This window comes from Dromiciops gliroides, chromosome 1 (assembly GCF_019393635.1).
Source record: "Dromiciops gliroides isolate mDroGli1 chromosome 1, mDroGli1.pri, whole genome shotgun sequence".
Taxonomy (NCBI): Eukaryota; Metazoa; Chordata; class Mammalia; order Microbiotheria; family Microbiotheriidae; genus Dromiciops; species Dromiciops gliroides.
The window spans coordinates 172,172,692-172,198,650 of NC_057861.1; the positions used below are offsets into that span (position 1 = coordinate 172,172,692).

A 25,959-nucleotide genomic window follows, 5' to 3' on the forward strand; every position below is an offset into this window, starting at 1 on the left:
TAAATTAGAAAAAAATGTGTTTGTCATTATTTATGGCATTGAAGAGTGGGGAAACACCTTTTCATTCTGTTATTTCATTTTGCTGGAAGATTCAAGGGGAGTCTTGATAAAGAAATATTTTAGATGACATTCATTCATTTGATCTGGACCTGTAATGTCATCATCTAGTGTAGGGAACTCCTAGGGGTGGTACAGAGGGTAGAGCACTCAGTCTGGAGTCAGGAAGACTCAAATCTGTTCTCAGAAACCTACTAGCTATGTAATCCCAGGTGACCTCTGCCTCAGGTTCCTCAACTGTAAAATGGGACAAGTAATAGCATCTACTTCACAGGGCTCTTCCGAGCACTAAATGATATAATATTTGTAAAGCATTTAACAATTCCTGGCACATAGTAGGTGCTATATAAATATTTAGCAATTCAGTCTTAGTAAGTTGCTTGGTGGCATTGAGGGTTTAATTGACTTGCTAAGGATCACAAGCTAGTATCTGTCAGAGACATAGCTTAAATTCTGGTCTTCTAGACTTCAAGGCAGGACCTCTATATAACATGCCACATCTCTCCATGAATTTATATTAATGTTATAATCTAAGCAAACAGTCTTGTTAAATATTGATAAATTGTCAGGGAGTATTCTCACAAGTGTGACCATCTAACCAAAGTTCAGAAGTAATCTGCTGAGTTTTTACCTGTTCAGTAACTGCCCTTTCTATTAAGTGACTTGCCCAGGGTCACACAGCTAGTACGTGTCAGAGGCTAGATTGGAATTCAAGACCTCCCAACTCCAGGGTCGGTATTCTATCCACTGTACCACCTACCTGTCCCCCCCACCTTTTCTTTCTAACCAAATAAAACTTTATCCCAAAGTCACCTTTTATATTTCGTTTCCCACCAATAAGAAAGGGCATTCTTATTTAAGTTCTAAAAAGTTGGTATGGCATAAACTACAGTCTTTTTCTTGGCAACCTTATTAATAAACCATAAATAGGACAAAAGGTAAAGAAAGCATACTCAGTTGTTGGCAATATGAACCATAGAGTGATGCTCTGAGAAGGCTCTCATAAAACAAACCAGTCCCCATGCATGACAGAAACCCACAGTGCCTTTGATTGTTTGGAGAACTATATCCTTGACTGCATCACCATAGCAAGCTGATAAAGAAAAATGGATGGTACATTGCAAAATATACACAATTTGGATGCTGAGGTTCTTTGTTCAGATCCTAAGTGCTGCTTTTTAGCTGCACAACTGTGGGCAAAGTAAATGAACCTCTCTAGTATTGTTTCCTCATTTGTAAAATGAGGTAATTGGACTAGGTGACCACTAAAGTCCCTTCCCACTGTTAAATCTACTATTCTCTGATAACAGTATGACAAATAATGAGAATGCAGTTTTATTCTGGAAATGAAAATTCCTTAATGAATTTTGCCCAAGCAATTTTCACTTCTGACAATTTTTTTTTATTTTATTTTTTCCAATAATGTATAAAAATAATTTTAAACATTCATTTTAAAAAATTGTATTCCAGATTCTCTCCCCCCCACCATCCCCCCTTGAGAAGACAAGCAATTTTATATACTTTATACATAAACAGACGTGACAAAAAAAGAAAAAAGGGGAAAAAAGTAGTTTAGCAACATTAACAAGAATATCAACCAAGTATGACAGTATATGCAGTATGCCCTAATCATGGTTACTCATTGCTTCAGAGAATTTCGGAAGTGCATGTTCTCGTTTATTCTTCAGAGATAAACTTGGCCATGATTCTATAGTATTCAATTTTAAAATTATTCTTCCCATTTCTATTATTGCCATTATGTATAGATTTTTCTAGTTCTACTTCTTTCACTCAGGATCAGTTCATACGTCTTTCTATGCTTCTCTGAATCCTTCACATTTATTGTTAATTACAGTGTAGTAACATTCCATTTTGTTCTTATATGCAGTGATGAGTGTAGTGAATAGATAGCTGGACTTTGAGTGAGGAAGGCCAGAATTCTATTCCTATTGCAGACAATTAGCAACTAGGTGACACTAGACAAGTCCTTTTAATTTCTCTTTGCCTTAGTTTCTACACTGAGTACTTTGCTGGGGAGATCAGAGTAGTTAATGTCTCATAGAATAGAAGGGAAAAAGAAAAAAGTAGGATCTTCAGTCAAATATTGACTGTTATGTTTGCTCCCTCTGCGATCTTGTGGGATCTTAATTTCTCTGGGTATCTCTAGTTCCTCATCTGTAAAATGAGGGCTATTGAACTACAAAACTTCAAACATCACCTCTAGTTCCAAATCAGTGATCAATGATCCAGTAAGGAAATTGAACTTTAGATACAGGCCTTGAAAGATAGCTATGATTTCAGAATGATAGCAGAGGGAAGGGCAGGACATTCCAGGTGCAGAGAATAAATGAGTGAGACATGCACAAGGGATGACAGATAGTCCAGTTTGGCAGGTACTTTCTATATGTAGAGAGGAATCATGTGAGATAAGCTTGGGAAAGCAGGAATGTAGTCAGTGACTTTTTAAAAAGAGATATGTAACCTGGGATCAATTATCATTGGTTTCCTTTATACTACGACGCATTTACTTTTACACATTTAAGAATGTTATTCTGGGGCTCTGTAGACTTTGAGAGACTGCCAAGAAGTCCACAACACCAAAAAAGCTTAAGACTCCCCATCTTAAATGATGACATCTGGTTTTGAGTCATAACCTCATTAGGATCAAATCACAAGCAAAAGGTGCAAGAGGAAATAGAATGGCTTATTGCAATCTATTCCACACAGTGACATCTGTAAAGCCTGTAGAGTGAGTAAAAGTCAACGTAACAAGCGTTTATTGGGTACCTACAAAGTGGCAGGAACTGTGCTAAGCTCTGGGGATAAAAAAAAAAAAGGTGGGGAGGGAACAGCTCCTGTTCTCAAATAAGTCATAGTCTAATGGGGAGAGATGGCATGCAAACAACACCCACGGTTAGTGGGCATGACCTGGATAAAGATCCAGGAAAGAAGACAGAGAAGGAGTGGCCCGGGGAGAACTAGGAGAGAGTTGTGTTCCAACAACCTGGAGAGAAGAGAGTATCTAAGAGAAGAGAATGACTGAAAGTGTCCAGGCCTGCAGAGAGATCTAGGAGGAAGAGGACTGAGAAAAGGCCATTGGCTTTGGTGAGCAAGAAGCCTGCCTATGAAGCTGTGTAAACTGCTTAAGAGGTTTAAACCTCCAGACCCTGGGCCAGTCAAGTCTTGAGGCAATTTTTGTAGAAAAGAACCTGCCTAACTTGGAGGCAAAGAAGGGGGAGGAAACCTTGGCTTCAGACATCTGTCTTCAGGCAGAGGCTAGTTGGTTCCTTGCTAAATAAATTATAGTAAGGATTCCTTCTGGGGATGATTGAACTAGATTATTACTGAGGTCCCTTCACACTCTCAAATTATGTAATTTGTGAAATTGTGATATATGAATATAATGGAATATTATTGTGCTATAAGTACAGATGTGAAGAATTCTGGAAAGATATATTGGAAGACTTATATGAAATGATGCAAAATGAAATAATCAGAATCAGAAAAGTATAATACCTAACTAGCCTTTATATGGTCTTAACGGTTTACAAAGCTCATCTTTAAAAAAATATTATCTCTTTTATCCTCACAACAACCCTGGAAAATAGGTGCTGTTATTACATATCTTATTTTGCAAACAGGTTAAAAAATGTCTTGCCCAGGGTCATCCAACTAGTAAATGTGAGAAGCCAGATTTGAACCTGAGTCTTCTTAACTCCAGGCCCAGTGCTTTATCACCTATGCACAATGAATACAATAATGAAAATGGAAAGAACAAAGTGAAAATAAAAAACTGTGAAATTATACTGACCAGCCTTCCTCCTGGAAATGAAGAAATGTATCTGTCTCTGGGTGTGGAATGCTGCAAACACTATTAATGTGTAAAGTGATTCATAGATTTCTTTTTTTTTTCTTTTTACAAATGAAGGCTCATTTATAATAAAAGGTTTTGGAAAAAGTGGGGGAAGAGGAGTATACCTGGAAATGAGCAATGTAAAAGGAAAAGGCCTCAATCAAGGAGAGAAGGAAATAAAATAAAGTGCTTGTGGAATTGGGAATAGACTTGTTTTGCTTGCCTTTAGCTAAAGGCAAATTGTGGCTCATCATTTTTCCATCTTCATTTCCCATAAAATGTTTATCATCAATGCTAAAATCTTTACCGGTTATGTTGGGTGCTGGGCAACATGACACATGAGCTGTAAAATTTGGATAGATAACAGGTTATTGAGTGACCTTCTTTATTTTAGGGTCTTTTTTGTATAAAAATATTGTCCCACTCCCAGCTCTCCCACTTGACTTTCCTCGCTATAGCCTTCCCCATCCCTGCTCCCACTCCTTTCACCCCTATAGTCATGGGCGCTTGCTGCAGTAATCCAAACTGAGGCAACGGATGCAACTTGCAAAGTGGCAGATTTGAGCTTAACATAAAGAAAAACTTCTCAAGGAGAACTTTTCAAAATTGGAATGGGTTGCTTTTTGAGGTAGTAGGTTTCCCCTCACTGGACATCTTCAAACAAAGACTGGATGATCACTTTTTGGGGAAGATGTAAAGAGAAAATATGTGCTCTAATATGGGTGGGTGAATCTGTCCACTGAGGTCCCTTTGAACTCTTGTCTGTGATTCTGAGATCCCCTTACCTTTTGGTGATGGAATAGAACAAAATCGATCATGTGATTTCACCAGTCAAATCGACTAGTATTTGTTAAGTGCCTGCTATATTCATTTGTGCATAGTTCTAGGCACTGAAGTCACAAGGACAAAAGCAAAGTGATGCTTTAGGAGTTTACGTTCAATTGGAGACAACCTTCATGTAGATAGTTATATATAAAACATATGCAAAGTAAATACAAGGTAACATTTTGGCTATGGGTTGAATGGGAGGAAAGAAAGTGCTAAATTCTGGGAAGGGACCAGGAACAGCCTCAGGCCAAATGTGTTTGAGCTGAGTCTTGAAGGAAGCCAGAAATCCCAAGATCCCAAGAGGCAGAAGGTTACAGGAAGAAGAGAAATAACATTTGTCAGGGGTCCAGCTGTCTGCTAGTCTAGAGTTGGTACAGAGGCGACTGACCACATAGAGCACCACCTATACTGAGTCAGAGGTCAACTGGGCTGGGCTGGGCTGGGTTGGGCTTAAGCATCTTGTTCAAAAAACTCATTGTAAGGAAAGAAAATCATTACTTATTTGATGCTAAGGCATGGAATGAACAGAATGCTTAAACAAAATACAAATGTTTTTAAAACCCATCTAATTTCAATTCTGGATAATGTCACAAAATTGAGAAGAAATTAAAATCCAAGGTCTTCAAAAGAATTAAATTAGAAGCTGGGTGAATAGTATAGTTTTCCCTGAAAAAGGATTGAGTTTTTCTTTTTTCCTCAAGGAATTAAAATAATGAAATTTTGTAGATGTTACCTTTTTGCCATTTTCGTGGTGTGTGTAGTCCTTTTTGTAATGTCGTACAATGGTAAGGTGGTAAATGAACAAAAAATGACCAGGACCACATCTGCTCATCAAATACTACCTCATTCCTGTAATGCTCTCAAAGGAAGGAATAAAGCATTTACACAGGAAAAAATTAGCACCATATTTTGAAGACGATCTTGTAAGAAATATTCAATTAGAAGTTGCCACATAACAGCTCCTTTCTGTAAAGAAGAAGCCCATTTCTTTTGGCTTACTTAGTGATCACACACAAAGGCAGTTTACATGCCCCCAAATGATTCTTGTGTTGACATGTATAAAAAATACAACTGGGTTTAAAAAGACTTTGGAGTGATTGCTGAGCCCTTTCCTCACCTCCAGTGTGACGTCAATCTTCTAAGATACCATGTCTATCCAGACTCCAGGCTGACCTGCAATGAGAGACCTTGTAAATTCTGAACTTCAGTGCTCATCAACCCCTGAAAATCACAAGGAAATAATCTAGCATTTGAAAGGATTTAAAGGGGAAAATATCACTCCCTGGGGGGCTGCCTCCTGTACACACTATTAAAAGGACTTTAGGGGCAGGTAGGTACAAAGTGTTAGAGCACTAGGCCAAAGTCAGAAAGACCCATCTTCCTTAGTTCGGATCTGGTCTCAGATACTTCCTGGCCACGTGACCCTGAGCAAGTCACTTAATCCTGTTTGCCTCAGTTTCCTCATCTGTAAAACAAGCCAGAGAAGGAAATGGCAAACCCACTCCAGTATCTCTGCTGAGAAAACCCTGTATAGGTTCAAGAAGAGTCAGACACAACTGAAACAACCAAACAACAACAAAAATACATGTTTTTAAAGTATATATGGGGGAGGGGGCGGCTAGGTGGCGCAGTGGATAGAGCACCGGCCCTGGAGTCAGGAGGACCTGAGTTCAAATCCGACCTTAGACACTTAACACTTACTAGCTGTGTGACCCTGGGCAAGTCACTTAACCCTCATTGCCCCTCAAAAACAAATAAATGAATGAATCAATGAATAAAGTATATCTATTCATGTGAGCCTCACATGTACAGAAGACCAATACATTAAGATCCTTATCACCCAGTAACTACTCATTTATTTTACTCTCCCAAGGGAGTGAGTTAAAAGTTTGTTTTCCAAGGCGATAGAACCATAGATTTTTCCAGTCGTCTAAGAACACGTACAATCCTAATGAGCACTTCTGTGTGACACTCAATTGGATCCTGGGTATGTCTGTTTTTATTTCATGTACAAAAAGACCAGGCTAATTTCTGTGTCTTGGCATAACAGCTATTTGACAAAATGGGTAAGGGAAAACTGGAGTATGGTTTTGTGTGATTTTGATAGATTGACCTAAACCCAAGTCTCTGGTCTATGGAAATACTACCAGATGTCAGTAAGGTATATATCTGTGAAATATACAGCTGTGCTGTTGGTAGTAGGAATTCTTAGGACCATGTGTGTAATAACCAATATGAATAACTTTTAAATGAAATATTCATTTTTAACTTTTAGTAGCATATATTAGTTTTTTGTTTTGTTTTGTTGTTTGTTTTTTGTTTTTTTTAGTGAGGCAATTGGGGTTAAGTGACTTGCCCAGGGTCACACAGCTAGTAAGTGTTAAGTGTCTGAGGCCGGATTTGAACTCAGGTACTCCTGAATTCAGGGCCGGTGCTTTATCCACTGCGCCACCTAGCTGCCCCGCATATATTAGTTTTAATAACTGTCGTCAGTCAGCAAACTCCTTTGTAATTTTGATCAGCCAGTTTTCTAATAGGTAGCATGTATTTATTCATCCGTTCATTTATTTATCCATTCATTCATTCATTTTTATTTCTTATTTATTCATTTATCTATTTCTTTATTTACTTACTTTTTTGGGTAGCATGTATTTTTATAAAATAATTCTCTACGCAGTATTATGCCTCATTTAGTGGATCCTATACAACAATAAACTCCATTATAATGAAGTAGGCCTTGTATAAAATGAAAATCCAAAATTGTGTCACTTGAGGTTTGGACCTGTAGTGGTGGGGAAGGGTATTGTGTGTTAATTTTTAGAATACTTTATTTTTGATCAAGGTGAGATTATAAGCTTTGGCATTTAGAAAATTTGGCATTGTTTGATGGGATCCTCTAATCTTCCTACCCTCTTCTTTTTCAACAAATGAGCACTCAGGCCCTCTTCCCCTTGTTCAATTCTTTCTTCTCTAACAGTAAGCCGCAAGTCAGGCTCTCTCACCTAATCAGGAGAGCATGGTGTGAACAAAGAGGAGGCATCTGTAACGTTCTCCTGATCAGCCAGATTTGTCTAATCATTAAGTGAAGAGATCCATTTTGTAGCGCAAAGGCCACTTTGGGCTTTGCTGGTTTAGTTTCAATTTGAGCTTCAAAAAAATAAGCTGCGTGAGTAGAGAAGGGCAAGATGTAATATTGTGATGGGTCATATAAAAAAGATTAAGAAACTTTATGGTATTGATTTGAGCCAGCTGTGTGACGGAGCAGTGCAGATCAATCAGCTAGCTTTTATGAAGTGCCTACTATGTGCCAGAAACCTCATAGGCTCGTAGAAATAGAAATCTCTATTCTCAAGGGCACAAAGTAAAATAATCTTGGCTTGTATGAATAGGAATGAAAGCGTACCTACTGTCCTCCAAGCGTAGTGTCCGACGCTTTACAAATGTTAATCACATTGGATTCTCACAACAACCCTGGAAAGTGGATGCTATATTATTCCCATTTCACAAATGAGGAGACTGAGGCTGAAGGAAGTTAAATGATTCTCCCAGGATCATCCCACAGCTAATAAATATCTGAACTCAGGTCTGCCCTGACTTCAAGTCTTGTGCTTTATATTCTCTTAGAGCTAAACAGGTCCTTAGTAGCCATCTTGTCTCCCTGTTACACATGAGGGAACTGAGGCTCATGGACTGTGGTTTTAGGCCTATTGTAGTCTGCTATGGTCAGACTCCTCTAGGATTGCCAACTGGCACAATGGATAGAGCTCAGGGAGATTCTGCTTCCTGAGTTCAAATCCAGCCTCAGACACTCACGAGCTGTATGACCCTGGACAAGTCACTTCACCTTGTTTGCCTCAGTTTCCTCATCTGTAAAATGAGCTGGAGAAGAAAATGGCAGACCAATTCCAGTATCTTTGCCAAGAAACCCCCAAATGGAGTCATGAAGGATTGAACATGACTAAAAAATGTCTAAACAACAATCGTTTAGAACACATCTGAAGTATTTTTCTCAGATCTGAGGGTCACGTTAGAGAAAGGATATTGACAAACTAAAACAAGTGCAGAGAATGGTGACCAGTAAAGTGAAGATATTAGTGTGACAAGCCCGTCTCCTTGGTCTCTTTGGTGGATGGCTAAACTCTACATTTTATAACAGGGGTTCTTAGCCTTCTCTATGTTGTAGTACCCTTTGGCAGGATGATGAAGCCTATAGACCCCTCAGAATAATGTTTTTGAATGCATAAAATAAAATCAATAACAATAATAATAACCAACATTTATATAGAACATACTGTGTATCAGGCACTTAAAACCTTTAACAGCTAGATGCTATCATTATCCCCATTTTTTTTTTTTTTAGTGAGGCAATTGGGGTTAAGTGACTTGCCCAGGGTCACACAGCTAGTAAGTGTTAAGTGTCTGAGGCCAGCTTTGAACTCAGGTCCTCCTGACTCCAGGGCCGGTGCTCCATCCACTGCACCACCTAGCTGCCCCCCATTATCCCCATTTTACACATGAGGAAACCAAGGCAAACAGAGGCTAAGTGATTTTTCCAAGGTCACACAGCTAGTAAATGTCTGAGGCTGGATTTGAACTTAGGTCTTGTCTTCCTCACTCCAGGCCAGGTGCTCTATCTATTGTACCACCTAGCTGCCTCATAGTATTACAAGGGAAATAGTTATCAAAATATGTTTTTGAAATTTTTTAAAAATAGTTATCAAAATATATTTTTTAAAATAACAAGTTCATGTTCCTCAGATTAAGAACCCCTGTTCTATATATAGTTAATCACTCTCATGAATATTATTCTACTTTCTCCATCCCTACTCACCCATGTTACAAAAATAGTCACCAAAAAGTACGGATCCTTTGGTGCTTTCTAGCCTTCTGACCACTAGTTTGCAAATGTCCCTTTTCTGCTTCTGTTTCTAGGTCTACTCCAACATTCTTTCCTTTTGTTGTTATCAGGCAAGATTGGGAAAACTGTAGGAAGCTTGTGTAGCTAACCCTGATAGGCTGTATAGGAAGGGCCCTCTGAAGTGTCAAGTGTGGGAGGGACCACTTTATGTCAGACCTGTCAAGGACAAAACATTCACAGGGATAAGAGCACGCTCTCTGGAGTTGGAGGACTGGGGCCAAATCACACCTTTGACACTACTTCTGTGACCTTGGGTGCATCCTTCCTAAGATTCAGCTTCCTCATGTATAAAAGGAGGAAAATGGATTAAATGAACCCTGAGTGTGTCTCCCAACTCTGGCTCTATACTCATATGATAAATAACTAGAGTTTCTTCTTTGTATGAGATCCTAGGTTGAATTTAGTCTCAGGACATAGCCACATTCTCAATTTGAGATCAGATGTGACAAATCTACAAGGGTATTTTATGCCTTAGCAGGCCTGAACAGAAAACATGTGATATTTAGTTCTGGGCTCCATTCTTTTTTTTTTTTTAAGTGAGGCAATTGGGGGGTTAAGTGACTTGCCCAGGGTCACACAGCTAGTGAGTGTCAAGGGTCTGAGGCTGGATTTGAACTCAGGTCCTCCTGAATCCAGGGCTGGTGCTCTATCCACTGTGCCACCTAGCTGCCCCATATGGGCTCCATTCTTGATAATGCAGCAAACCTCCTGTTTCTAAGAGAGCCTGTCTCTCCTCTCTCCCCCTCCATTCTGTTTTGCAGGTCTTTGTCCTTATATAGTACGGACTTCTCAATTGTTTATCATTGATTTGGCCATGGGCCTGAGTTATTCCAGGCACTTGTGGACAAAAAAAGAAAAAGAAAAAACAAACCAAAAGATCAGACTTAAATTCCTTTTTTTTAGTACTAATTATCTTTACACAATTAAAAAACTTCCCAGGTATGCAGTGGAAAAACACAGCTTCTTACCTAAAGCTACAGGCAAACTGTCTTCCTCTTCCCACCCCCATTCCTGATAACTTCATGCTGACATGTCCCATACTTCCCCAGTGCACATATGTGTGTGTCTGTATGACAATATGAGGAACAATACGACACCCTACACACACACACACACACACACACACACACACACACACACACACATCCCCTCTGTCATAGTTTTCAAAAGAGGTTCCCAGATTTGAGGACTTAATATCACAAGGACATTTGGGCTATTTGAAACTGATTCCCTTTCTGAAAACAGGCATGAGCAGAAAGAAATTTCTTGACCCTTGGAAATAAAGCCTACCAAGAGGCAGGCTCCAGGGGTTGTATATGTCACTTGGGAAAGGGGCAAGAAGGGCAGCCAGTTGGGGCAGGAGCTGTAAAACCTACTGTTCCAAGAGGAATTTGGTTTCAACAAAGCTGAGTTGTCAGGCCAGTGGAAGCCACTCAGGGTCACCCAGGAAACACCTGCTATTTAATTTTTTTTCCCTTCTGTGACACTGACTTGTTTCTTAAAAATTCATTCTTCAGAGCAGTTTTCCTGAAAGACCAAATTCACTTCTCCAAAGAAGAGTTAGACTTGACATTTAGGTAGGATACCAACTGGATGCCAGTGATATAATCCTGGCAGTCAGTCAAGACATATTTGACAAAGAACATTGTAGGCATTGGACAAGCTTCCTAGCTAATGGGGGTCAGTGCTGGCTCATGGTCTTGTGGAGGCAGGCCAGATAGCAACTGCTCCCTTAGGGGTTCTGATCATTTGAGTTCAGATTAAATTCACATTAGAAATAAAACATCCTTTTGTCTCACCAGATTTTTTCCAACCATGAAAGCTACAGTGGAGAGATGTGAATCAAATGCCCTCTAATCTTTTAAAGTTGTGACCTGTTGGCTGTGCTCAAGAAATAGCTCTCAGGGCAGCTAGGTGGCAATGTGGATAGAGCACCGGCCCTGGAGTCAGGAGCACCTGAGTTCAAATCCGGCCTCAGACACTTGACACTTACTGGCTGTGTGACCCTGGGCAAATCACTTAACACCAGTTGCCTTACCAAAAAAAAAAAAAAAAAAAAGAAAGAAAGAAAGAAAAGAAAGAAATAGCTCTCCCTGAAGGCCCACCTGACTTCCACTGTATTTCAACAAACCTTTATTACAGACCACCTTTGGGCTAGGCACTGGAGATAAAAAATGAGAGCAATTCTACCTTCAGAGAGTTTAGATTCTACTAGTCTCAGCCTATAAACAACCCCAAAATTAATCTGACCTCAGGATCATATATGTAGAGATAGGAGAAATCTCGAAAGCTATGAAGCCCAACCCCCCATTTTATAGGTGAGGAAACTGAGATAAGCTCTGGGAGGTTGAGTGATTTGCTGGAGGGTCACACATTAGGGAGGATCTGAACCCAGGCCTTATGATTCCAGAAACAGTACTTTTCTCACTGCACTGACCTGTGGTGATTTTGCTACTGATAATATAAAAATAGCAAGCAATCCATTCTGCAATTAGTATTACTTTTATATATAATAACCAATTATTTTCTAGTTTCTTTTCTTTATTAGATGTCTAGTATCTATTCCCAATTTCCCTGATATCATGTACAGTTTAATCCTCATCACACACATACATATGCACTGATACACATGATAAAATTCTGTATCTGAATTCCCTATTTCTCTTCTATATCCTAGGATCATTTTCTCCCTTAAATGACCTCCTTTTCTTCCCTATTTGATAAAGATCTTAGAATCATGGATTTAGAGTCAAGAGGGACCCTAAAATCCATCAATTAGCTTCTTGATATTTTTGTTATCTGAGGCCCAAAACAATGGAAATTCTACGAAGCTGTGGGTTACCTACCTAGGAAAGGACAGTATTTTCCCATTGCTTTAGAAGTACAGTGAGAAAGTCCCAAACACTTTCTCTAATTGTGGCAGTTAAAAAAAAAGAAAGCTTTTGAGGATGAGCTCTGGCAATACTAGGACCTCAGAGCCAATTAGATGAAAGGACTTTGTCCATTCTGGGACAGAGAAAGAGGAGCCAGAAGGAAAGGTTCAAGGTATATATTCCAACCCAAGAGGTTCTTAACCTCTGTAACCTGGACCCCTTGGGCAACCTGGCAAAGCCTATGGTCCCCTTCCCAGAATAAAATATGTAGAATGACAACCAGTTATTAAAATATTCAAACAAAGAAACCAAAAAGAACCAAGTTCAGGAAGCTGGCTTAGAACCTTGGTCAAGAGGAAAGGACCCTTGACAGGGATTTGTGTTCTTGGATAGAATGGTACCAGCTCCTAGACGAATCCTGTTTTTGATGTAGGGAACAAAAAAAAAGAAAATGGGCAAGGGGAGCAGAATCAAAAGAATGATGGATATGCAAATGTTTAGATGCTGTTATGTCTATTTTCAAAAAGAATGATTCCAAATTTGATTCTGACTCTAAATCACTTAAGGATTTGGAATGATCCTGTTGGTCACAGGGAAATTTTTATCAAGAGAAAAAGGAAGTCTTCATTTTAGACTTATCTGCACTCTTTTTTCAAGGGATCAGGGCCATTCAAACTATCATCAAAATAACCTTTAAAACTCAGAGACAAAAAAAATCTGTTAATTAAATGTTTATTTAAAGTTTATTTTAATTGGCATACTTATCTTAAATGAAGCAGTTGTGTATATATGATAGCACTTTGGGCCTCCCTGTATAATCATTATGTAGAACACATTTCTGCCAAATTTCTAGGACTTGAAACACAACTATTATTTGAAATTATTGTAGAAGTTTATAACTACTTTACTTTTTATGACATCCTGTGCCTTATTTGATGCCAAGTACCTTAATAAAGACATTGTTCCTCTGAGGCCAAAAAAAAAAAATTGTAGTCATTTTGTTACCAAACATTTGATTTGGTTTCACAAAGCTTTTTTTTTAAACTCAAACAACTCTATACTAGGCACTCTGTTAGGCCTTATATTTGCAAAGACAAAAAGAACAAAGTCCATACCTCAAAGAGCTTTCATTTTCCTGGGGTTACTAAGAAAACCTTGCAGGTGCATTGTTTTATGGGCAATACCTTCCATCAACAAGGTTTTTAAAAATTATTCAAGAAGAGGAAAGGGATTTAGGGTAGGGGAAAACTTTGGAGTCCCAGGGTACAGCCAGTTATGTGGATCAACAAAGGACCTGGACAAAATTTACTGCTGCATTGGGACCTAGGGAATTTAACCTTTCTCTGTTTTTTCCTCTTCCTCTGACTTCACTATAACCTAGCAAACTAGCAACACATAACCTAGGGAGTTTCCCATTCCTTTTTTTTTTTTTTTTAGTGAGGCAATTGGGGTTAAGTGACTTGCCCAGGGTCACACAGCTAGTAAGTGTTAAGTGTCTAAGGTTGGATTTGAACTCAGGTACTCCTGACTCCAGGGCCGGTGCTCTATCCACTGCGCCATCTAGCTGCCCCTTTCCCATTCTTTTTTAAATCTTGCTGTTTGCTGAGATTTTTATAATAGGTTCTCTTCAGATAAAGATGAGCTGTTTTTTTATTGCATTGTGAACAAGTGTCATAATATTTGGAAACATAAAAGGGAATTCCTGTACCAAGGGTTTAAAGCTTAACCTCAAGCCTGTATAGATTGAAGCTCTCTTTCTGTTTCCAGAGATGCAATGATTTGCTTGATCAAATCATTCTTCTTTACTGTCTTTTGGTCAAAAGGGAGAAAACTCAGCACAGCCTCAGAGTCTAAATGCTGTTCAAAAGTTTCTCATTAAGCCTTCTGAATATTTGCAAAGAAAGATACATTAATGGATAAATTGATTTTTTTTTGGTAATTTACACAAGCATGTAGGTTATTGATGCATTTTACTTAGCTGCAGGCAAGCTATTAAAAGAAATGCTTAAAAGAGGCTTGAAGGCTGCAAGATTTCCTCTTCTTCTTCAGGACAACATCGTCTGATCTACCCATGGCTCTGTAATAATGCCAGGCTTCTAGATGTAGAACAATGAAATAGTAGGCCTGGGATCCAGAAGATCTAGAATCTTGATTCCATATAGAACTAGCATATAGGAGAAAGTATATTCCACGCACGGAGACACCTTATGCAAAGGCATGGATAGGGACAATAGATGGAATGTTGTGGGTGAGTGATAAGAAGTAGGTTAGTTTGGCTGGAATGTAGAATGTGAGAAGAATAACAAAGTTCAGTAATCCTGGGAAGATAGTCTGGAACCCAGTTGTGAAGGGCTTTAACAAGCCAAATGGAGGAGTTGGTATTTTATCCAAAAAACCCCCCAAAACAGAGCTTTTTGTGCAGGGTCGAAAGTAACATGGTCAAGACCTGAGCTTTAGGGATTTTAATTTGCCAGCTGTGTGGCACATGGATTTGGAGAAGGGAGAGACGAAAGACAAGATGACCCATTAGAAAGCTGTTAAAATCTCCAGGCAAGAGGTGATGAAATTCTGAACTAAAATAGTGTCCACATGATGGAATCAATAAGACTTAGCAACTGACTGAATGTGGGGCTGGGGAAGAGTGATGATAATAAATAAATCTGAGGGTTGTAAATCTCAGGAACCAGAAAGATGATTTAACCCCTTGAAAGAACTAGGAGAGTTAGCAAGAAGGGTTGGCTGTAAGGAAGAGAACATGTTCTGTTTTTAACACATTTGAGTTTGAGTTGCCTATGGGGCATCTGATTAGAATGCTCACTAGTCTGTTGGTGACTCGAGCTCTGAAAGACCACTAAGGTTGGATGTATAGATAAGTGATTTGCAAAGAAAATGATCCATGCATCCATGGGAACTGATGAGGTCACCAAAAGGGTGTGTCTATATAGAAAAAAGGGAGTCTGGGAGAAGAGCCTGTGTTGGTTACTGGAAAACACACTGGTGAAGCATTCTGACAGATCATTTCTAGTACTACTGCTTGGGAGACATTGGTGAATCTTCTCTCCCAGTCCTAGCTTGGTCTTTGGACATACAGACTTGCCTGGCAGGCTCATATCCAGAGATACTACAGGAGCAGCATCTGATTAGCCAGAATTGTATTATTACCCATTTGACTTCAATAGGTCTGTGAGAGGCCTGAGTTTATTTGTTATTTATTGGGGGCCACATCTTTATCTTGTATCCCAACAGCAGTGGTAGTGGTCTAAATAGATGGCTGAAATCCTGGAATTGGGAGCCATGAAGACTTGAGTTCAAATTCTGCCTCACACACTTACTTAACACCTGTGTTAAGCCTTGACAAATCATTTAACCTCCCCGTACCTCAGTTTTCTCATTTATAAAAGGGTGAGATCAGATCTGATAGCTTCCAAGATCTCTTCCATTTCTAAGTCTATGTTTCTATATTTTCTTAATCCCTGAGTTTCCTCTGGGGGAGATCAGAGGTAGCTCCACATTTTCATGATGTTGAAGCAACTTGCCTTTTTGTCCCCATCCTGGAAGGCTTCTTCCTCCCATCAGCCACCTTGCTGATGAAGAGCTACACTGGATTATTTCTTTGACACTCCCTTTGAGGTTCATTTTAGGTTCCATCTTCTCCATGAGGCCTTTTCTAATCCCCTCAATTGTTAGAGCTCCCTCCCTTCCCTGGGTGGCTATCTCCAGGAAGCACCTTTTCCTTGAAGAATTGCTTCAACTGACTTCCTCTTTCTTAGTCACAACAATACCTCACATTTTAAAATAATTTAAGGCTTTCAGAGTACCTTCCTCATCACAGTCCTGTGAAGGCAGTTTTGCGTTTTTGTTGCTGTTCAGCTGTTTCAATCGTGTTTGGCTCTTCATGACTCCATTTGGGGTTTTCTTGGCAAAGATACTGGAGTGGTTTGCCATGTCCTTCTCCAATTCATTTTACAGATGAGGAAACTGAGACAACTTAGTTAAGTGACTTGCCCAGGGTCACACAGCTAGTAAGTATTTGTGATCACCTTCCTGACTCCAGGCCTGGCACTGTATTCATTGTGCCACTGTGACAAATAATTATTAATAACTGATATCATAGGAGACCCAGTGATCTCTCCATCTTTCTTTATTAATTCGTTCTCTCCCACCAACCCACTTGAAAGTCTAAGTTCTCCAAGAAAGTAAGATCCATCCAGGTAAAAGGAGTCTTGGGTGGCGACAGATCTTGGATGGAGACAGTTTGTGTGGATAGCCGTAGGACTTTACTGATGAGATTTGGCCTGCAGGAACCATTGTGTCCCCATCAACTTGGGTGGGGTCTAGGATCTTTCTTTCTTTCTTTCTTTTTTTTAAGGCTCTTTCTTTGATGTCATTCTTGCAAAGATGTGAGAGACCTAAGTCATATATCCCTAGAATTCATTTTAATATGTCACACCTCCAAATCATGTCAACCAATTAGATTTGATTATTATGTGATGGATCTCCTACAGTTAAAAGGATATATAAACAGTGACCCCACTGCCATGAGGGTTCTTTGGTCTGAGAGAGATGGCCAATGATCATCCTTTTATTAATAACCTGATGGCCTATTAATAATGTGATTAAATGAGCCAGAAATTATGTCTCATATTTTTAATCGTCATACCACCTAGCTGTCCATATGTATATGTATATATGATGCCCTGTGCAAGACATCTGTGCTTGTTTTTTTGTAAGTAGTGTCCCTTTGCTAAACTACAGTGGGTCCCTAGAATCAATGAAGGGGGAGGAGGAAATGGCTTATTACATGGACAGGTAGTAAGGTAAATTTTTTGGAAAAGGCCAGTTTCACAAATTTAACAGTTGTTTCCTCAATGTCTTAGTCTTTGATGATAATAAGTGTGAGAATCAGAGCACTACCAACCTGCTGAGAAAGATATTGCAGGGAAGCTCCGCCATGAGGAGAAAGCATGAGATGACCTCTGGAGGTTTCAAAGGTCAGATTGGTGTCAGGAAGTGATGTCTGCTGCCTTTGGGTCATGTCAATTGGTGCTACCACCCAATTAGCTTGGAGCTGTGTGTGTGGATGGCCCTGTTTCCTGTTTCACAGGCGACTTCTGAGAGAAGCCAGGGAGAAGCAAGGGTCTTTCGGTTCCAGACTTGGGGCTTGGTGGGAGGACAGATGCTGGCTCTTAGGTAGCTAGACAAAGGCTGTTTTACCTCTCTCTCTCTTCACTAACTTCTAATACACTTTAATAAATACTTAAAAGGCTAAACTCTTGCTAAAGCTTCTAATTTATGACGACCACTCATTAGATTTTAGACATGTAATTTTAGACCTTACATAAGTCAAGTAATTTTTTGGGGGGGGTGAGGCAATTGGGGTTAAGTGACTTGCCCAGGGTCACACAACTAGTAAGTGTCAAGCGTCTGAGGCCGGATTTGAACTCAGGTACTCCTGATTCCAGGGCTGATGCTCTATCCATTGCACCACCTAGCTGCCCCAAATCAAGTAATTATTAATCCTCAAGCTAGCAGCTGTGAGGATTAGGGAATGCCTCACATAGGAGGTGGTCTTGAACCAAGTTATAAAGAAGTAAGGTATTGTGGGAGGCAGATGTGAGGAGAAAATGCAATTCTAAGCATAAAAAATAGCCTATGCAAAGGGGCAGAGCAGGAAATAAAATGTTACATGTGAGGAACAGCAAGATGGCCAGTTTGGCTAGAAAATTGAGTATATGAAAGGGAATGGGTAATAACATAATAATAGGTAATAAGACTGGAAAAATAGGCTAGGATCATTTAAAATGCCAACAACTTACATGAACTGATACAAAGCGTAGTGGGCAGAACCAGGAGAACATTGTATACAGTAACAGCAACATTGTACAAATGATCAACTGTGAATGACTTAGCTATGCTTAGTATTACAATGATCCAAGGCAATGCTGAAGGACTTATGAAGAAAAATGCTATCCACCTCCAGAGAAAGAACTGATGGAATCTGAATGCAGATCAAAGCATTTTTTTTACTTTATTTTTCTTAGGGTTTTTTTGTGTTTTCTTTCACAACATTACTAATATGAAAATATGTTTTGCATGACTGTACAATTTGATTACCTTCTTAAGGAGGGGCCAGGGGAGAGAGGAAGAGAGAAAATTTGGAACTAAAAACATTTTTAAAGGATGTAAAAATTGTTTTTCCATGTAATTGAAAAAACAATTTAAGGTTTAAGAAAAAAAATGTCAAGTAAAAGTATTTTATCCTAGAGCAGGGGTTATTAACCTGGGATTTGGAAACTGTTTAAAATATGTGAGTGTGGGTATGAATGGGTAGATAGATAGATTAATTTCATTGTAACTGGTTTCCTTTGTAATCTTGTATGTTTTATGTATTTGAAAATATAATTCTGAGAAGAGTTCCTAGGCTTCACCAGATTGCCAAAGGCTGGGGCTGGGGTGGGAGGGTGCATGACTCAACAGAGGTTAAGAACCCCAGTCTTAGAGACCACCGGGAGCCACTTGGGCTTCTGAAGCCTGATGGTTATATGGGCAGATAGTCTTGACTTAAAGATACCAACTTTAGAAGCTCTTTTGTAGAATCTATGGTGTAAGAACCGGGAACTAACTGATGACTGAGGTCAAGGAAAACGGAGTCAAGTATGACTCTTAAGGGTGGTGATGTCCCTAACAAAAATAAGCCTGCATTTGTTCTGGGCCTAAGGATTTTAACTCTGGGATCGATAGGAGGCTCAGTAGATGAACTTGTGATTGATGGGATTCAAATACCTCTATCCTTGGTCTACTCTGCATTAAATGATCCAAACCTTGTAGCATGTCCAATAGTTTTTTTCTCCAAATCCTGAAAGAACCATGTTGCATGAATCTCTTTGTAGATGACTCTCAGATCTATACCTCCAATCTTGGCATTTCTGTTGAGCTTCAGACCTGACCCTTCAGCTGCATGCAGAAATAAGAATGAGGGTTTTGTGAGGCAGCAATGAGGGCATTTAATCTACATCTAAAAGAGGTGAAACTAGATGAGAGGGATTAGTGAACCAATGTCTAGGAAGAGTAAGTGTTCAGCTGGCAGATTGAGAGAGGTTGGTTTCTTTGTATATTACTGTTGAAAAAGATAATTCTTTTTTTTTTTTTTAGTGATGCAATTGGGGTTAAGTGACTTGCTCAGGGTCACACAGCTAGTAAGTGTCAAGTGTCTGAGGCCAGATTTGAACTCAGGTACTCCTGACTCCAGGGCCGGTGCTCTATCCACTGCACCACCTAGCCGCCCCTGAAAAAGATAATTCTAAGCACATTCCTTACCAACAATGTTTCAGGAGTGCTAGGGATCACACATTATTATTATTATTATTATTATTATTATTATTAAGTTTAATTTTCTCAGAGGTCTGTCTTTAGTACATATGTTTTTTCCCCTTTTGTGCCTCATGCCATAATTAGATATCTTAGTCCCAACCTCATTTAGTGTCAAGAAATGAAATTAGTCAAGAATCTAGACATAATATATTTAAATAAATTTTTGTCGATGTCTTTTGTATCATCATAGTTTTTTCCCAGCATCCCTCTCCTATCCCTCCCAGAGAGCCATCTCATATAGAATAGTGTGTTTCTAATGACAAAGATGAGGAAAAAAAATCAGGATCAGTTAAAACAATATGCTGAAAAAGTCTGAAAATAGGTGTAATATGCCATGTTTGTGCATCTTACACCTCCCACTTCTACAAAAAAAGTGGGTTAGGAGTCTTCTTTTCAATAATGCTTGTTCTTTATAATTTTGCAACATTCAGTTGTTTGTTTTTTGTTTTGTTTTGTTTTGTTTTAGTGAGGCAATTGGGATTAAGTGACTTGCTGAGGGTTACACAGCTAGTGTTAAGTGTCTGAGACCGGATTTGAACTCAGGTATTCCTGACTCCAGGGCTGGTGCTCTATCCACTGTGCCACCTAGCTGCCCCAACATTCGGTTTTAATATATATAATGTTGTTCTTTACTTTTACATTATTGAAATTATGCTTATTGTTTTCTTGGCCTTGCTTAACTTCATTATACACTTTTCTGTACTTTGCTGTATTTATCATTTTTTATTTCTTACAGAACATCACATTCATGTACCATAGTTTATTCAGCCATTCCCCAATAAATGGGCACCAACTTTTGTTTTCAACTCTGTCATCACAAAAAGTGCTATTATAAACATTTTGGGTATATATGGAGACTTTTCTCTTTTCAATGGCTTCCTTGGGGCACAAGTATAGCAACAGAATCTTTGGGTCAAAGGGCATGGAAATTTCAATTCTTTATTTGCACTATTTCAGATTGTCCTCCAAAACAGTCATACTGGTTTATAATTCTACCAACATTGTACTAGCACCCTTATTTTCCTTCCCACAATTCCTCTAACATTGACTATTCCCATCTTTTGTCATCTTTCCCAATTTGCAGGGTGTGAAGGGAAACTTCAAGGTTGTTCCGATTTGCATTTCTCTTATTAGTAATAACTTAGAGCCTTCCTTCATAATGTTAATAATTTGCAGTTCTTTTGAGAACTGTTTATATTCTTTGACCACTTACCTATTGGGGGATGGCTTTTGGTCATATATAAGAATAAATTGTTTATGTATCTTGGATATCAAACCCTTAACAAAAAAATTTGTTTTTTTTTTCTCATTCAACCACTTCCCTTCTTTTCCTAGTTGCATTAATTTTGTTTGTATAGAAGCTTTTCAGTTTCATGTAATCAAAGTTTTCCATTTTATTTTTGGTAATTACTTCTATCTTTTCATTGGTTAAAGAGATACATCTCAGGGCAGCTAGATGGCAAAGTGGATAGAGCACCGGCCCTGGAGTCAGGAGTACCTGAGTTCAAATCCGGGCCTCAGACATTTAACACTTACTAGCTGTGTGACCCTGGGCAAGTCACTTAACCCCAATTGCTTCACTAAAAAAAAAAGAGAGAGAGAGAGAGAGAGATACATCTCCTAGCTATAATTGTGAGCAAGTAATGATCTGCTTCTTTTCTATTTTTTTTAATATTAAGGTTGCATATCCATTTAGAATATATTGTGGAATATGTTTATAAGACCTAATTTCTGCTAGATTGCTCTCCACTTTTCCTGGCAGTTTTTATCAAATACTGAGATTATTCCTAAGTAATTTATATTGTTTCTGATTCTATTGATTTATGCATGCGTGCGCATGTGCACGTACACACACACAAACACACACTGTGCTCAGGCACGCTCATGTATGTTGGTTTTTTTATAACTAATACCAGATGGTTTTGTTGACTTCTGCTTTGTAATATAGGTCTTGATATAGTACTCTCAAGATTATTTTTAAACAAGATGAGCAAGAAACATTTGTTAGGTTAACCTTTTTTTTTTTTGATCAATGTATGTATGTGTCTATCTGTCTGTCTATCTGTCTTTCTCTCCATCTCTCTCTCTGTCTCTGTCTCTCTCTGGAATAATGGCACCATAGAGGCATTGACAAAATGAAAAGAGTGCCAGGCTTTGAGTCTTGGAAGATGTGAATTCAAATCCTAGTTCAAACTTTTACCAGCATCCTATTCTAGTCATGATGTTTAACATTACACCCTCTTCAGACTCCTCATAGCACAATCTGTACTTCTTTAGCACATTCTGCCTTTTATAATTTTTCTTTTTGTGCATGGATTATGCCACATTTTGCGGTAAGTACCTTGAGGGCAGGATCTATATCTTAAAAATAATGACATTTTACAGTATTTAAGGTTTGAAAAGCATTTTCTTCTTCATATCCCTTTGACCTATATATTCCAAATAGCTTCCTATATTTCACACATGACAAAAATGAGTCTCAGACATTAAAAGACCCACCCAGGGACATACAGCCAGCACTTGAGCCAAAATGTTCTGTCCCCAGAACCAGCACCTTTTCCCATTTTACCAGTCCATTTCTCTTATTTTATCTTTTATCCCTATTACCTAGTACAGGGCCTTGTAGATAGTAGCTACTTAGTAAAAGTTTATTGAATTGAAGAGTATATTATACAGGCTGTGTGGGACCGTGAAAAACTCTAAATTCAAAGACTAAATCTCATCTGTGACCCTTTCCCTCCGTGTGACATTGGGCACTTCACTTGAGTTCCCAGGGCCACAGTATTCTCACCTTTTAAATGAGGAAGTTATACTACATAACCTTGGAGGTTACTTCCAGCTTTATAGGTTCCTATAACCTATTTGTTACCCCCATCCAGCACTGAAATATGTCTAATAGGACTGAAAGTAACTATGAGAAGAGATTAGTCAAAGACTAAGCAGAATCTCACCACTTATTTGTCTGTATTATGGTTTTAGGCCATAGAATTTCAAGTTTTTAACCAAAACATAGGATTTCAAGACATTTTTTTTCGGTCGCATATAATGCAAGTTTTTTAAAGGGTACAATAAGCTAGTCATTACATCAATCATGAGAATTCATCACTATGCTTATGAAAGCACAGGTCCAGTCCACCTCTTCCTCCTTCCTCCCCCTCTACCCCTGAAAAGAAAAACAATTCAATAGTATAAAAGGAAGCTTAGAACCTTACATCTCAGTCTGTTTATTTCATAAACTTTCTACTGGTCATCAGTGAAACATTAATATTCTGGTTAATGAAGAGTGTAAAGAAGCAGATTCCATTTTTCTATAGCCTGATTCTAATCTTTAACCATCTTTCCCCCCCCCCCCCAAGTGTCTTATTTCTGATTTTCTCCTTTATCCACATTACAGGTGTTCCTGGATCCATGCCAAATGCATCCTGGGAAGGAAACCTCAGAGCTATAAAGTGGCATGACATGGAAAAAGAGCATGGAGGCTGTCATGGTAATTGTGTCATCTTAACTGCATTTTCTTATCATGCACCTCAAATTCTGCATGTTCAAAATGGGACTCATTATCCTCATCTTCAAACCTATCTCTCTCCTAAACTTTCTTATTTCTGTTGAGGGCTCCTTCTTTACTACCATCCTTCCAGTTAACCAGGTTCTCTATTTCAGTCACCCTCACCCTCACATTCCTCACTCTCACCTTATATATAGATTTCATTCAGATCTTATAATTTCTACCTCTTCAACACCTCTATCATCCAATCCTCTCTACTCACAAAGTTACCACCTTAATTCAGGCCCTCATCACCTTCAATCTAAATTATTGCAAGTCTCCTTAATTGTTTCTCTCCCTTCTCCATTCCCTCCTCCACATAGTTAGCTGCCAAAGTGATTTTCAGTAAACTTCAGGGGCTATCTGTTACTTCAGAAATTCAAATATAAACTTGTCTATTTGGCACTAAAGCCATTTACAGCCTGGCACTACCCTACTTTTCCAGTCTTGCTACACATTACTCCCCTTCCCATACCCTTTGGTCTAGCCAAATTAATCTTCTCACTGTTCTTTATATATGATATTACATCTACTATCTCTGTGCCTCTGCAATAGCCATCGCTCGTGCCTAGAACTCAGTCTCTCTTCACCTCTGCCTCTTAGGGTTATAATGATTAAAAATTTAAGAAATATTGTTTCTGGGTAATTTAATCATTTTGTTAATAAGGCCAGCAGGTTATTAATAAAAGAATGGTCATTTGAGGTCTCTCTTAGAACAAAGACCCCTAATGTCAATGGGGTCACAGTTTATATGCCCTTCAAAGAGGAGGTGATCCTGAGGGATTCCTAATCACCTCTGATTGTTTAATCAAATGGGAGGTAGACTATCTTGGGGTACATGACTTAGGTTATCTTGGACAAAGAGCCATAAATTTCCATATCACCTGTCTTGATAATGGGGAAAATCAACATTTTCCCTTGGCCCCTGTCTGAACAAACACAGTGAGGAAAAGTACACTCATTATCCCAAACCTAGAATTTCTTTGACTGTCTGATTACATCTTTTTTTTTTTTAATTTTTTTTTCCTTTTAGGGGCAATGAGGGTTAAGTAACTTGCCCAGGGTCACACAGCTAGTAAGTGTTAAGTGTCTGAGGCTGGATTTGAACTCAGGTCTTCCTGAATCCAAGGCCAGTGCTTTATCCACTGCGCCACCTAGCCGCCCTCTGTCTGATTACATCTTAGCCTGTCTAAATCTCTTAAGAGAAATTTCTCACACTGGTTGGTTTCTCAATGAGGAAGTAGAAAAGGGAAAAAACTTTGGTCCTAATAAAATAATTAGTCATTAAATATAAGAGACAAATTTTTTTTTGGTGGGGCAATGGGAGTTAAGTGACTTGCCCAGGGTCACAAAGCTAGTAAGTGTCAAGTGTCTGAGGCCGGATTTGAACTCAGGTCCTCCTGAATCCAGGGCTGGTGCTTTATCCACTGCACCACCTAGCTGCCCCCAAGAGACAAATATTAATTTCTTACAGAGTCCTCAATTTGCTAGACAAATTGACTAATCAAAATTGACTCATCTCAAACACCATTTTCTACACAATGCCTTCTCTGATATCCTCCAATTACCAGCGTCTTATCCTCAAAAGGAGCTTGTAACTATCTGGTATATACCTACTATGAATGTACATGTCTCCTCCACTAGAGTAACTCCCTTAGAGCAGGTATTATTTTACTTTTGTCTTTGTGACCCTAGAACTTGGCACATTGCCTTTCACTGTTGGTACTCAATAAATACATATTGATTCCTTGATTGATTATAATAGAGACATTTTATAATATAATACATAGACAACATGTATAATATAGAACAATAGGCAATCTATTACATTAATATAATATATTAGTATTATTAATTTATCATATAATAAAAATATAATAGACACGATATAATTGATTATAATAGACATTTTTGTGTGATTAATATGTAACATATAATATAATATGTTATGTTATAATGGAGACATGATATAATCAAATATAAGAGGCATTTTGTGTGTGAGCAAAGTGCATCCTTTTGATATATTTGCAGAAATGGGGTTTGTAGAATAAAACACCAAAGTAGATATCGGAAGAACTGAGTTACCAGTCAATGCCTTTCAACCAAATCATCCATCACTCTAATTCATAGTTTGAAAAGACAGTCTCTAAAGGCCTGGAAGTTCTAGGGAGATACCAGGAAAATAGTGCTTCAGGTCATTCTTCTCCTTGAATGTGTATACCTAGAGATGACTACAATTGATCACTTGCTTCTGAGATACATGATTGATTTGCTATTCTTTTTCTTCCCCTCTTATCCTCTGTAGGTTTTAGGTAGCCATTAGGCTTGGGCAGGGTTGGAGGGCAGAATAAGAGATCCAGTTCTTTTCTTTTCCACCACACTACCTGATCTAGCCAGTCATGAAGCCCTTCTCCATTTTTATTAATGACTTTTCTTTGTTCCTCTCAGTGACAGGAACTCCCCTTCTTTCAGTCACTTCCTTTGTGGACCTTTAGAACAGGAAATGTGCTTTGGA

General features: G+C 38.7%; 1 protein-coding gene across 5 annotated transcripts in view; it reads left to right on the forward strand.

The window, feature by feature from the left end:
- Positions 1–25,959, forward strand: part of GCNT2 (glucosaminyl (N-acetyl) transferase 2 (I blood group)) — a 132,451-nt gene that overhangs the window by 99,086 nt on the left and 7,406 nt on the right. For all 5 annotated transcript variants that reach the window (XM_043965956.1, XM_043965940.1, XM_043965965.1 and 2 more), the window contains one exon: positions 23,295–23,387. In XM_043965956.1, the coding sequence (XP_043821891.1) occupies positions 23,295–23,387 (93 nt within the window). The remainder of the gene's footprint in view (positions 1–23,294; positions 23,388–25,959) is intronic.